Source organism: Podarcis pityusensis, assembly GCF_964106645.2.
Source record: "Podarcis pityusensis genome assembly, chromosome: 10".
Classification (NCBI taxonomy): Eukaryota; Metazoa; Chordata; class Lepidosauria; order Squamata; family Lacertidae; genus Podarcis; species Podarcis pityusensis.
In genome coordinates this window covers 74,813,209-74,825,763 of record NC_138035.1, presented here as the reverse complement: position 1 = coordinate 74,825,763, position 12,555 = coordinate 74,813,209, and the positions used below count along the sequence as shown (strand labels likewise).

General features: G+C 41.1%; 1 protein-coding gene across 9 annotated transcripts in view; it reads left to right on the top strand.

The window, feature by feature from the left end:
• LMNTD1 (lamin tail domain containing 1) overlaps positions 1 to 12,555 on the top strand; it is a 242,816-nt gene that overhangs the window by 189,549 nt on the left and 40,712 nt on the right. For 2 of the 9 annotated variants that reach the window (XM_081023708.1, XM_081023707.1), the window contains exon 11: positions 7,327 to 7,484. The exons of 4 other annotated variants lie outside the window; for them this stretch is intronic. In XM_081023708.1, coding sequence (XP_080879834.1) covers positions 7,327 to 7,476 — 150 coding nt within the window. In that variant the 3' untranslated portion in view covers positions 7,477 to 7,484. Of the gene's footprint in view, positions 1 to 6,159; positions 6,244 to 7,326; positions 7,490 to 12,320; positions 12,423 to 12,555 lie in introns of those variants that run through there. 3 more of the 9 variants (XR_013991153.1, XM_081023706.1, XM_081023710.1) reach the window with 3 other exon arrangements.

The window sequence follows — 12,555 nt, the reverse complement described above, 5'->3', positions numbered from 1 at the left end:
CTCCTAGCCCAGCTATAAAGTAACCAATTTCAAAAGCTTCCACTAGGGGAAATCAGGTTGTATTTGTATCGGTCAGTATGTCCTCTTTTAAACACAGTTTCAATAGAATCATAGAGTTGGAAGAGACCACAAGGGCCATCGAGTCCAACCCCCTGCCAAGCAGGAAACACCATCAGAGCACTCCTGACATATGGTTGTCAAGCCTCTGCTTAAAGACCTCCAAAGAAGGAGATTCCACCACACTCCTTGGCAGCAAATTCCACTGTCGAACAGCTCTTACTGTCAGGAAGTTCTTCCTAATGTTTAGGTGGAATCTTCTTTCTTGTAGTTTGGATCCATTGCTCCGTGTCCGCTTCTCTGGAGCAGCAGAAAACAACCTTTATCCCTCCTCTATGTGACATCCTTTTATGGATGGCTATCATATCACCCCTTAACCTCCTCTTCTCCAGGCTAAACATGCCCAGCTCCCTTAGCCGTTCCTCATAAGGCATCTTTTCCAGGCCTTTGACCATTTTGGTTGCCCTCCTCTGGACACGTTCCAGTTTGTCAGTGTCCTTCTTGAACTGTGGTGCCCAGAACTGGACACAGTACTCCAGGTGAGGTCTGACCAGAGCAGAATATAGTGGCACTGTTACTTCCCTTGATCTAGATGCTATACTCCTATTGATGCAGCCCAGAATTGCATTGGCTTTTTTAGCTGCCACGTCACACTGTTGGCTCATGTCAAGTTTGTGGTCAACCAAGACTCCTAGATCCTTTTCACATGTACTGCTCTCAAGCCAGGTGTCCCCCATCTTGTATTTGTGCCTGTCATTTTTTTTGCCCAAGTGCAATACTTTACATTTCTCCCTGTTAAAATTCATCTTGTTTGTTTTGGCCCAGTTCTCTAATCTGTCAAGGTCGTTTTGAAGTGTGATCCTGTCCTCTGGGGTGTTAGCCACCCCTCCCAGTTTGGTGTCATCTGCAAATTTGATCAGGATGCCCTTGAGTCCATCATCCAAGTCGTTGATAAAGATGTTGAATAAGACCGGGCCCAAGACAGAACCCTGTGGCACCCCACTAGTCACTCTTCTCCAGGATGAAGAGGAACCATTGATGAGCACCCTTTGGGTTCGGTCAGTCAGCCAGTTACAAATCCACTGAGTGGTAGCATAGTCAAGACCGCATTTTACCAGCTTCTTTACAAGAATATCATGGGGCACCTTGTCAAATGCCTTGCTGAAATCAAGGTAGGCTACATCCACTGCGTTCCCTTCATCTACCAGGCTTGTAATTCTGTCAAAAAACGAGATCAGGTTAGTCTGACATGACTTATTTTTCAGAAATCCATGCTGACTATTGGTGATCACAGCATTCCTTTCTAGGTGCTCACAGACTGTTTGCGTAATGATCTGCTCCAGAATCTTCCCTGGTATTGATGTCAGACTGACTGGGCGGTAATTATTTTGGGTCCTCCCTTTTCCCCTTTTTGAAAATAGGGACAACATTTGCCCTCCTCCAGTCTGCCGGGACTTCGCCTGTTCTCCAGGAATTCTCAAAGATGACTGCCAGTGGTTCTGAGATCTCATCTGCCAGTTCTTTTAATACTCTTGGATGCAGTTCATCTGGCCCTGGAGACTTGAATACATCTAAACTAGCCAAGTATTCTTGTACTATCTCCTTAGTTATTCTGGGCTGTGTTTCCTCTGCTGAATCATTTGCTCCAAATTCTTCAGGTTGGGCATTGTTTTCTTTATCGGAGAAGACTGAGGCAAAGAAGGCATTGAGGAGTTCAGCCTTTTCTGTGTCCCCTTTAAGCATTTCACCATCTTCTCCTCTGAGTGACCCCACTGTTTCTTTGTTCTTCCTTTTGCTACGAACATACCCATAAAAGCCTTTTTTGTTGCTTTTAACCTCTCTAGCAAGCCTGAGTTCATTCTGTGCTTTAGCTTTTCTGACTTTGTGTCTACACGTGCTGGCTATTTGTTTGAATTCCTCTTTGGTGGTTTCCCCCCTTTTCCATTTTTTGTACACATCCTTTTTTAATCTTAACTCAGTTAAAAGTTCTTTAGATAGCCACCCTGGCTTCTTTAGGCACCTTCCATGTTTCCGTCTCATTGGTATTGCCTGAAGTTGTGCTTTTACTATCTCCCTCTTAACAAACTCCCAGCCATCATGAACTCCCTTTCCTTTTAGTATTACTGTCCATGGGATCTCACCCAGCACTTCCCTAAGTTTTATGAAGTCGGCTTTCTTAAAGTCAAGAAATTGAGTCCTAGTATGCTTGGCTGCTCCTTTCCGCTGTATAGTAAACTTCAGAAGAGCATGATCACTCGCGCCTAATGATCCTTCCACTTCTACCCCACTAACCAGGTCATCAACATTGGTTAGGACCAGATCTAAAATGGCTGTTCCTCTTGTTGCTTCTCCCACTTTCTGGACAATGAAGTTGTCTGCAAGGCCAGTGTGGAATCTGTTTGACCTTATGCTCTTGGCTGAGTTTGACATCCAACAAATATCCGGGTAATTGAAGTCCCCCATTACTACTGTCTCCCTTCCTTTTGCATGCAAAGTTATTTTCAATTTTCAGTTACCTTCCTCCTTTTTTAAAAAACAACCAGAGACAGTAGAAACAATGTATTCTCTTGATTAGCTACCTGTCAGTGAACGTTCTAAACGCTGTCAATGGACGTTCCAAAACATCAATCCTGCTAGCAGCCCGTTTCCAGGGTCAGAGCGGCGGTATTTTAGCTCTCTTAACTCTCTCCTGCAGGCATATTCAGTCCACCACTTCCCCTCCCCCCTTCTCCTGCCTCCAAAAAGAGGGGATTTAGTTCTTTACCGATGGAAATTTAGTCCTTTACAAAAGGCTTTCCAAGACTTTAACTTGCAGTCTCCTTGCTTCAGTTACTCTACAAAAGAGGGAGGCGGACTTCCTGTATTGAACCTCCCCATTTCGATGCGTTTAAAAAATCCAACGTTTAAAAATCCAGTTCTTCCCAATTCAGCTCTACTCACGGGTAAGTTATGTGTTGATTGTATAAAATTGTTTGGAAAATGAATAAAAAAATTAAAAAAAAAAAAAAAGAATGGAAGAAAACCAAGAATCAAACACCAAATACTTACAGATCAAAGGGAGAGGGGAGGTTTTGCCCTACCAGAATTAGAAATGTATCACGCAGCAGCCGGACTAGTATGGATAAAAGATTGAATTATACTAAGAGATACAGACGTGTTAGACCTAGAGGGTTTTGACAATCGATATGGGTGGCACGCGTATTTAATTTATGAAAAAGTGAGGGCTCATGGGGGATTTTTAAATCATTTTATAAGGAAATTGTTATACAAGATTTGGATAAAATATAAAGGACTATTAGAACCAAAAATTCCCTTATGGACCTCACCAACAGAAGCCCTGGCTGTTAAAAAGAAAAATATGCAAGGAGATTGGGCCACATATAGAGTTTTAATAGAAGAGACTAACGATAACATCAAATTAAAAGAATTTGAAGAAATTAGAAGTCACCTGACAGACTGGCTACAGTATTTTCAGATAAATGAAAGACTGAACTTGATAAAAAGGAGGGTCTTGCAAAGGAAATGTCCAGATTTGAAAAAGAATTAATACAGTATAAAGGAAAATACATCTCAAGAATGTGTAACCTCCTACTAGAATGGGAGGTGAAAGAAGAATTGGTGAAAGGTTCAATGGTTAAATGGGCACAAGACCTAGGATATAACATCTATATGGATCAGTGGGAGAAATTGTGGAGGGAGGATATCAAATTTACGGCGTGCTATAATCTGAGAGAAAATATTATGAAAATGTTATACAGATGGCACCACACTCCAGCAAAACTCGCAAAGATGTATAAAAATCACCAACTTGCTGGAGGTGTAAAGCTGGTATAGGGTCATATATGCACATGTGGTGAGAATGCACAGCCATTAAAGAATTTTGGGGTAACATCTACAATGACTTTTTAAAAACTATATAAGTTTTCATTTAAGAAAAAAACCTGAAACCTTCCTCCTGGGACTAATGGCACCAGAAATCAAAATAGAAAAGATACCACTTTTTATGTATACAACCGTAGCAGCCAGGATCTTAATTGCAAGAAACTGGAAAAGTGACAAAACACCTACGATAAATGAGTGGCAGGTCCAAATGATAGAATATCTACAGATGGCCATGATGACAGGGAGAATTAGAGGGTATCCAAAACAGAAAGTACAGAAAGAATGGAAAATCTTTAAAGAGTATTTAGAAAAGCATTACAATAACAAATATCTCCTGGCAGAAATAGAATGATCCTTGTAAAATAACAAATATAATGTTTTTTGATATCTGATGAAAACAAAGAAATACAATAACTTGGAACTGTGTGTGAAAAAATTGTAGCAGTAATAATACAATGAGTCTAATCGGAAGCCAAATGTGTTTGTTTTGCTTTGTTTTCTTCTTCCTTTTTTCTCCCCGCCCCCTTCTCTTCTTCTTCCTCTTCTCTTCTTCTCTTTTCCTTTTTGTGTCTCCTTTTTTGGTCTTTCTCCTTTTGATATGTTAGGAAAAAGATAAAGAGATAAAAGTGTAATATGAAAACCTCAGTAAGTTAAAAGTGATGTTGTATAATTTCTTTATTATTATTTATATATTGTTAAAATTGGTTAATTGTAATGATTTGATGTAGCAACTACTGTGGTTTTTTCCTTTGTTATTGTTGAATTCTAAATAAAGTATTACTCTGTGTTTTTTTTAAAAGGAAATTCATATACCTTGGTTCTCAAACAGCTTAGTTGTCGAACAAATCAGCTCCCGAACACCTGGAAGTAAATGTTCCAGTTTGCAAACGTTTTTCGGAAGCTGAACGTCCGACACGGCTTCCACTTGAGTGCAGGGAGCTCCTGCAGCCAATCGGAAGCCACACCTTGGTTTTTGAATGGTTTTGGGAGTCGAACGGACTTCCAGAATGGATTAAGTTCAAGGTACCACTGTAAATGCTTATAAAGAAAATCGTGCAACTCTGTATAGGAACTTTCTCAGTAATGGAAAATCTATAGGACACCACTTTCATAGTTAAGTCACTTGCCCAACTGTTAAGGATACGCCTCATTATAATTTAGTAAATATCCACCGCAGAAGGTGTGTGTGTGTGTGTGTGTGTGTGTGTGTGTGTGTGTGTGTGTGTATAACAAAATTTTATTAGTTTTTAAACAAATACAATAACCATTAAACACTTATCCAGCAGTACAGGTAGTGGTGCTTGTTTTATCCATTATATTTAGACATACACTAACACATTCAACATTCAAACATATGTTTTAAGAAATCTCCACTGAGAACAGCAGAATTTGTATATTAAATACAGTGGTACCTCCAGATATGAACTTAATTCATTCCAGAGGTCTGTTCTTATCCTGAAACTGTTCTTAAAATGAGGTGCCATTAGCGAAAGCATGCTTCCCGCTGCGCACTCCCCACTAATGTGTGATTTCCGCTCACATCCCGGGGCATCCAGGAGCAACTACTTCCACAACCAGAAGCGTTCGTATCCAGAGGTACCACTGTAGCTATTTTTAAACACGTTTCTTCTTGAAATACACATTTCTAAGCATATTTTATTTCAAAATATACATTGTTTTAAAAAAATGATGTGAGTTTTACTAGCTTTGTGAGTCAAGAACTGCATTGGAATATATAGAAATGCTAAGTAATGCTAAGTAAATTCTAATCCATACACTAGTCTGGGAAGTGTGACTTAAGAGTTGCTCTTGAAAATTCTGATATGAAGTGCCCTAAGAGTCCAGCTCTTAGGGCACTTCATATCAGAATTTTCAAGATCAACTCTAAGTCACACTTCCCAGACTAGTGTATGGATTAGAATTTACTTAGCATTTCCAGGCGCAGAACATTGCTTATTGTGCTTCCTGGAGCAGTGGTTCCATTTAGCTGCCCAAGACATTTTAGTGTCTGAGGCGAACCACAAAATGTTGTCCCCCTCCCTACCAGGGAAGGAGGAGTGAGTGAATGGGGGGTGGGTAAAGATCTACATTGGGATCTGCTGCCCCTGTGGATCCTGCTGCCTAAGACAGTCGCCTCACCTTGCCTCATGGGTGGGCTGGCCCTGCAGGTACACTAACATGCTGCTCCCTCTTTGCCTCAATATCCATGCCTTCATTTAGGCCTGTCAGCATTTTACAATCTGTATGGTGAAGAGTCCCTTGGAACAGCACATCCAATGTGAGGCATAAAGCCTTGAAACTCAATATGTTGAAAAGAAGAGAAATACTTATCACCAGCATCAGAGGTAACCAAAAGCCAATGCAAAGCAAGCCTTGATCCGGCATCTAGGCCTCAAATCACATCTATGGGCTTAATAAACATCCTGAGAGACAGAGAGCACTCTCTGTGCATCACAAATGATGAAATCAGTATGCAACTTACCTACTGCCTCAAGACATTTCTTCTGTTATAGTTGCCCTTTACAGTGGTAGCTCGGGTTAAGAACTTAATTCGTTCCGGAGGTCCGTTCTTAACCTGAAACTGTTCTTAACCTGAGGTACCACTTTAGGTAATGGGGCCTCCCGCTGCCGCTGCACCTCCGCCTTGCGATTTCTGTTCTCATCCTGAAGCAAAGTTCTTAACCCGAAGTAATATTTCTGGGTTAGCGGAATCTGTAACCTGAAGCATCCGAGGTACCACTGTATAATGGAGCTGATAGTAAATGAGCAGTTACAAATTTGCATGAACATCTATCACTTTTGGTCCACTAGGAACAAAACTACTAATGGGAACAAAAATAGGGAGAACTGAGACCTGTCTGTCTAGGATTGAACTAGAGGGAAGACAGAAAGGAGCTGGTGCAGAAGACTGGTTAAGAACTGCCCCATTTTGCAAGAGTGCTGCATGCTCTGCTGACACTGAGTGTGTAAAATGCTTTGAGTGTCAGGAAAGAATGCTGTCAGTATTAAGAACTGATTCAGACAGATCTTGATTGTGTGGGCTGCAGAGTTAAATTAAGTGACCGGCAAGCCACCCATATGGGCGGGGCGCACCGTGGGGCCTCCAGAATCTGCCTGCCTCCTCCCACTCAGCCACCCTATAGCTGGGGGGGAGGCAGCTGGCGGACTGTTTGCGCAGTGCAGAGCCTGCGGCACCCAAGCCACCGTGTCTCTCCCAGGAGAGACGCATGGCTTGGGCGCACTGCAGGCCCCTGCTTCCAGAAACACTCTTGTTTTGCAAAAGTGTGGTGCTGTGCTCTCATCCAGATATGGGACACTTGGAATTCCTGGTTCCAGCAGCACAGTGCCTCCTTCCTGCTAATGGTGTTATATATATTTATATCACAGGCAAGGCCAGGAGTCTTACGAATCCTTGTACCAGGGTCCTTCCTCCCACTGCGTGATCAGCACAGACTCGGCTTACAGATCTTACATTCAGTTCAGAATCTGTCTTTCTACCCCCCAACACCACGGCCTCCGCCATTTGCAGCGTGGTGATATTAACAGTAAGGTCAGACTACTATGATTGTTTCTTGGTATGCTACTTCAGGGATAAGATTAACAGCAATATTTGATTGCAGTAGTGACACTCCATTCCATCTTCAGACTTTTTCATAAGGTCCAGTGGATACAGAGAAGAAACTTGAAACAGCCTACCTACCAAATGTGGCACCTGGAGGGGTTCATCACATGAATTAATTTTTAAATCTTTACTTCCTATATTTATATACCACTTAGTGGTAAACAGGGCTGGCTCCAGGTTTCTGGAGACCCTTGGGCGCATGATATCACTGGGCCCCTTGTTTTCCCCAAGCCCCCTCCTCTCCCACATCTTTGGTCACTTTTTCAAAGTAAAACAAATCTTGAGCACTATGGCAACCCCCCATTGTCAAAGAAAAACAGGACAAAATGTTGAGCATTGCTGTATACATGCCTGATTGCCACTATGAACATTGTACATTAAGCAATATATCGTGTGCATTGAACTTGTAAAGTTGCTGCTGATCTGTTCCCACTTCCCAAATTTTTTAAACAAGAATGTTGGGCTGCAGCAAAGTTATATCCCAGGATAAAGGTACTGAGATTTAAATTATTATCAGTGTCTGCCTTACAGCCAGTTCTCAGAGATTGAGTGCTCCTAGGTAGCAGAATTCACACCAAGCCCACTATGGCTGTTATCAGCACAGGGTCTCATAAAGCAGAGGGTTGCAGCTGTCACACTTATTCTCCCACCCCAAGGCCGATGAAGGGTTTCTACACCCAAGTCAATCACTGTGAGAAATATCTGGTAGCACCCTTCCACACACCAGGATGAATCAATGGGGCAAGCTATTCTTTTTCAGGCAGCCTACACAGAGGTCCCCAAGAGATCTGACCCAAGCACAGTGCGCCTGTCTGATGGACAAGGCTTCCTTGTCACATATGTGCATAACCTTCCCCAGGATCTGAAACCCTGATTGCTTAGGTTTCAGATCCTAGGAAGTCTTTGCACATACAATCATAGGTACAAAGCCCTCCCCATGCATACAGATGTTCATGCTGTACAGGTGGATGTCCAAGAAGGAGCACACAATGTTGGCGGCAGAGCCACTCAGGGACCCTTATTCCTGTGCTGATGTAGATGGGAGTGAGTGAATAACACCTAAGTAGGACTGTTGGGTTTTTCATCTGTGTTTTGACTGTGGGTCACTGCTTATTTATTTATTTAAATTTGTATAGGCAAGATAAAATACAAGATAATAATACAAAAGAAAAACAAGAAGAAAAACAAACCAATAACCCCCTCCTACAACACATTTAGGCTGGATCTAGACACATCAAAGTAGCGTTTCAGTTGAAAGTGTTGTAAATTTAAACAGGGAAAATAGGTAGAGAAAAACAGTATTCCCCATCGCCGTCTGGTGGCACAATGTATATCACACCTACAATGCATATAAATCACATTCTCTCTACCAGTGTAGCTGAGTCCTTAGATGTCAATCAGCCAAAGGCCTATTTGAAAAGGGATGTTTTTGCCTGGCACCAAGCCAACGCATTCCACAAACACGCCAGGCACAACGCTTCTGCTCATTTCCCACCTCCCCACTGCTTAGGAAACGAAGATCTTTCTTTTTTAAAAAAAAATGATATTTATTAAGGTTTCCAATAAAAAGAACACATCAATAAAAAATTAAAAAGAAAAAGAAAAATACACAATTCAAAAATACACAATACATAATCCAAAAAAAAACAAAAAGCAAAAGACAAAAAAGAAAACAGTTAAAAATAATACCACCTTTTCATAACCATTTTTAAATTTACTTATTTTCTGGACCTCCTCATACCTCCCTCTTTTGTATTCCAGTTCAATTTGTTTGTCCAGCAGTTTCTTTCCCTCTTTTTTAATCCCAATCCTTAATCTTAATATAATATAACCTTAAATTTTTACCTCTTAAAAACCAAATTTCCATTTCCTTTAACTTTTTTTTTTTAATCCTAATCCTTAATCTTGATCTATATATAACTTTAAAGCCTGTATAGCTAGAAGCCACTTATTTTCAGTCCAACATCACTCTAACATTCTTTAATTTTGCAATGTTTCTGCAGATAGTCTTTGAATTTCTTCCAATCTTCCTCCACCGACTCTTCTCCCTGGTCACGGATTCTACCAGTCATTTCCGCCAGTTCCATATAATCCATCAGTTTCATCTGCCATTCTTCCAGTGTGGGGAGCTCTTGTGTCTTCCAATACTTTGCAATGAGTATTCTTGCTGCTGTTGTTGCATACATAAAGAAAGGTCTATCCTTTTTTAACACCGTTTGGCCGACTATGCCCAGGAGAAAGGCCTCTGGTTTCTTCAAGAAGGTATATTTAAATACCTTTTTTAATTCATTATATATCATTTCCCAGAAAGCCTTAATCTTTGGGCACGTCCACCAAAGGTGATAAAATGTACCTTCAGTTTCTTTACATTTCCAACATTTATTATTGGGCAAATGATAGATTTTTGCAAGCTTGACTGGGGTTATGTACCACCTGTCTATCATTTTCATAATATTCTCTCTTAGGGCATTACATGCCGTAAATTTCATACCCGTGGTCCATAACTGTTCCCAGTCTGCAAACGTAATGTTGTGTCCAACGTCTTGTGCCCATTTAATCATAGCCGATTTTACCGTTTCATCCTGAGTGTTCCATTTCAGCAGCAAGTTATACATTCTTGACAAATTCTTAGTTTTGGGTTCTAACAGTTCAGTTTCTAATTTTGATTTTTCCACCTGGAAGCCAATTTTCTTGTCCAATTTAAATGCCTCCATTATCTGAAAATAATGAAGCCAGTCTCGCACTTTGTTTTTTAGTTTTTCAAAGCTCTGCAATTTCAGTCTATCTCCATCTTGTTCCAAAATTTCCCAATATTTCGGCCATTTGACCTCCATATTGAGCTTTTTCAAGGCTTTCACTTCCATTGGTGACAGCCACATTGGAGTTTTATTTTCTAATAAATCCTTATATCTTATCCAAACATTAAACAGCGCTTTCCTGACAATGTGGTTTTTAAATGCTTTATGTGCTTTGACCTTATCATACCACAGATATGCATGCCATCCAAATACATTATTAAAACCTTCTAGGTCCAAAATGTCAGTGTTTTCAAGAAGCAGCCATTCTTTCAACCAGCAAAAAGCTGCTGATTCATAATAAAGTTTGAGGTCTGGCAGGGCAAATCCACCTCTTTCCTTTGCGTCCGTTAGTATTTTAAATTCTATTCTGGGCTTCTTGCCCTGCCAGACAAATCTAGAAATATCTTTCTGCCACCTCTTGAAACAATCCATTTTGTCCACGGAAACGAAGATCTGCCCATCACACTTCACATGTTTCCTGGATGACTTGTTCAACACATGATGGAAGGGTCATCTGAAGAATAAAGGGCTCTTGTCATAGAACAAGAGAGACAGAAAGAGGAGGGATGTCTCATGCCTTCAAGGAACACATGAGGCGAAAGGTGGCCTCTGGGGGCAGAGGCTTAAAAAGGCTTGGCTTGCTTTTCATCTTTGTTGGAACCTGTTCTTCACTCAGAGCTCTCTGTGGTTCTTCAACTCCTGACCCACCTTCCCCCATGAGTTCCTTCACTCCACCAGTACAGGAGAGATGGGTGTTCATGTGAAGATCTCTAGAGACTATAACACAGGTGTGGACCACACAAAGTCTAAAGTGGTTCTTAGTTCTGGTTCATTAGATGCCACAGCATGACATTTTAGAATTCTGTGGTGGTAGGGTGGACCGTACTAATTCAGAGTTCATACTGAATTGCCTATGAGGGAAATCATGCTCCTCCCATTTAAACGAAATCCTCACGCATACAGACAAAGACTCTACAGGACAAATGGCATCTGCCACATTCCATAATATATGGTTGTTTTCCTTCAGATTGAGGCTAGCAACTCAGTCCCTGTCCACTGCAGTGCTTGTATGAACTTTACTATTATCGTTTACATCTGACCCATGCCTTTGGGTTGGTGAACAGAGGACAGGAAATGAGGGGTGTCCCCCCCCCACGCCACCTCCCCTGCTTTTTGTTACAGCTTACCGTAGCATAGTTCTGTTTTTCTTTTCAGATCTTTTCAGATAGGGAAGCTTTCAAAATTGGTCTACCACACCTACAGTTTGATGGCACACTCCATTTTACCACCTCCGGACTCCCGGATTTTACCACCTCATTCCTGCCTCCTGCTGTTGTTACAGGCCTAGATCAAGCCTTCAACAGTTGTGAATCTTTAGAACCTGGCTGCGTACAGTAGCTTAGCAGGAAAAATGACTGACTATAATTGAAGTCCTCCCAACTTATATTGATGATTCACCATTCATTTTTTGAGGCACTTTTCTAAAATCACTTGATTTGAGGCACTTTTCTAAAATCAGATTATTTAAAGAAGTCAGTGCAGCCAAGGCCTATAGAATTAATAATCCTTGCTAGGATCTTCACACCAAGTTGCTGTTAATGTCACAATTAGAGCAGCCGATTCAAACACTGAATCATAGCATCACTACATATATATTAAAGAAAGGAATCCAGAAAGGTCCTCAGCTGTACATTGGCTGAGGTTTTTCCCAAGGGCTCCTACATGTACATCACTTGACTTCACGTTTCTTGGTTGTTCAGTATATGACTGACAAATGAATTGATTGAAAAGCATTGCCTTCGAAGCAACATCAGATAACAAGGAATGTTTGTGGAAGGCATTAGACATGTGATGGTTCATTCACACATCCAAGTTGTTGATGTCAGCAAATAATGAATGCACATGGTTTTCCCTAATTTGTCAAAAAAGCCAAAAAGGCCCACAGCTGGCTTCATTTGCAGGTGTGCCTGGGTGTTATCACTTCTTCTAGCATCTTGACCTCATCACACAATGCAGTCATAATGACTCACAAAGGAAACTTACTACCAAGCTTCTAGATTCAGGTAGGTTGCCGTGTTGGTCTGATGCAGTTGAAATAAAAATAAAATAAATAAATAATTGTCCAGTAGTGCCTTATAGACCAGCTATGTTTGTTCTGGTATAAGCTTTCATGTGCATGCACACTTTTTCAGGTAT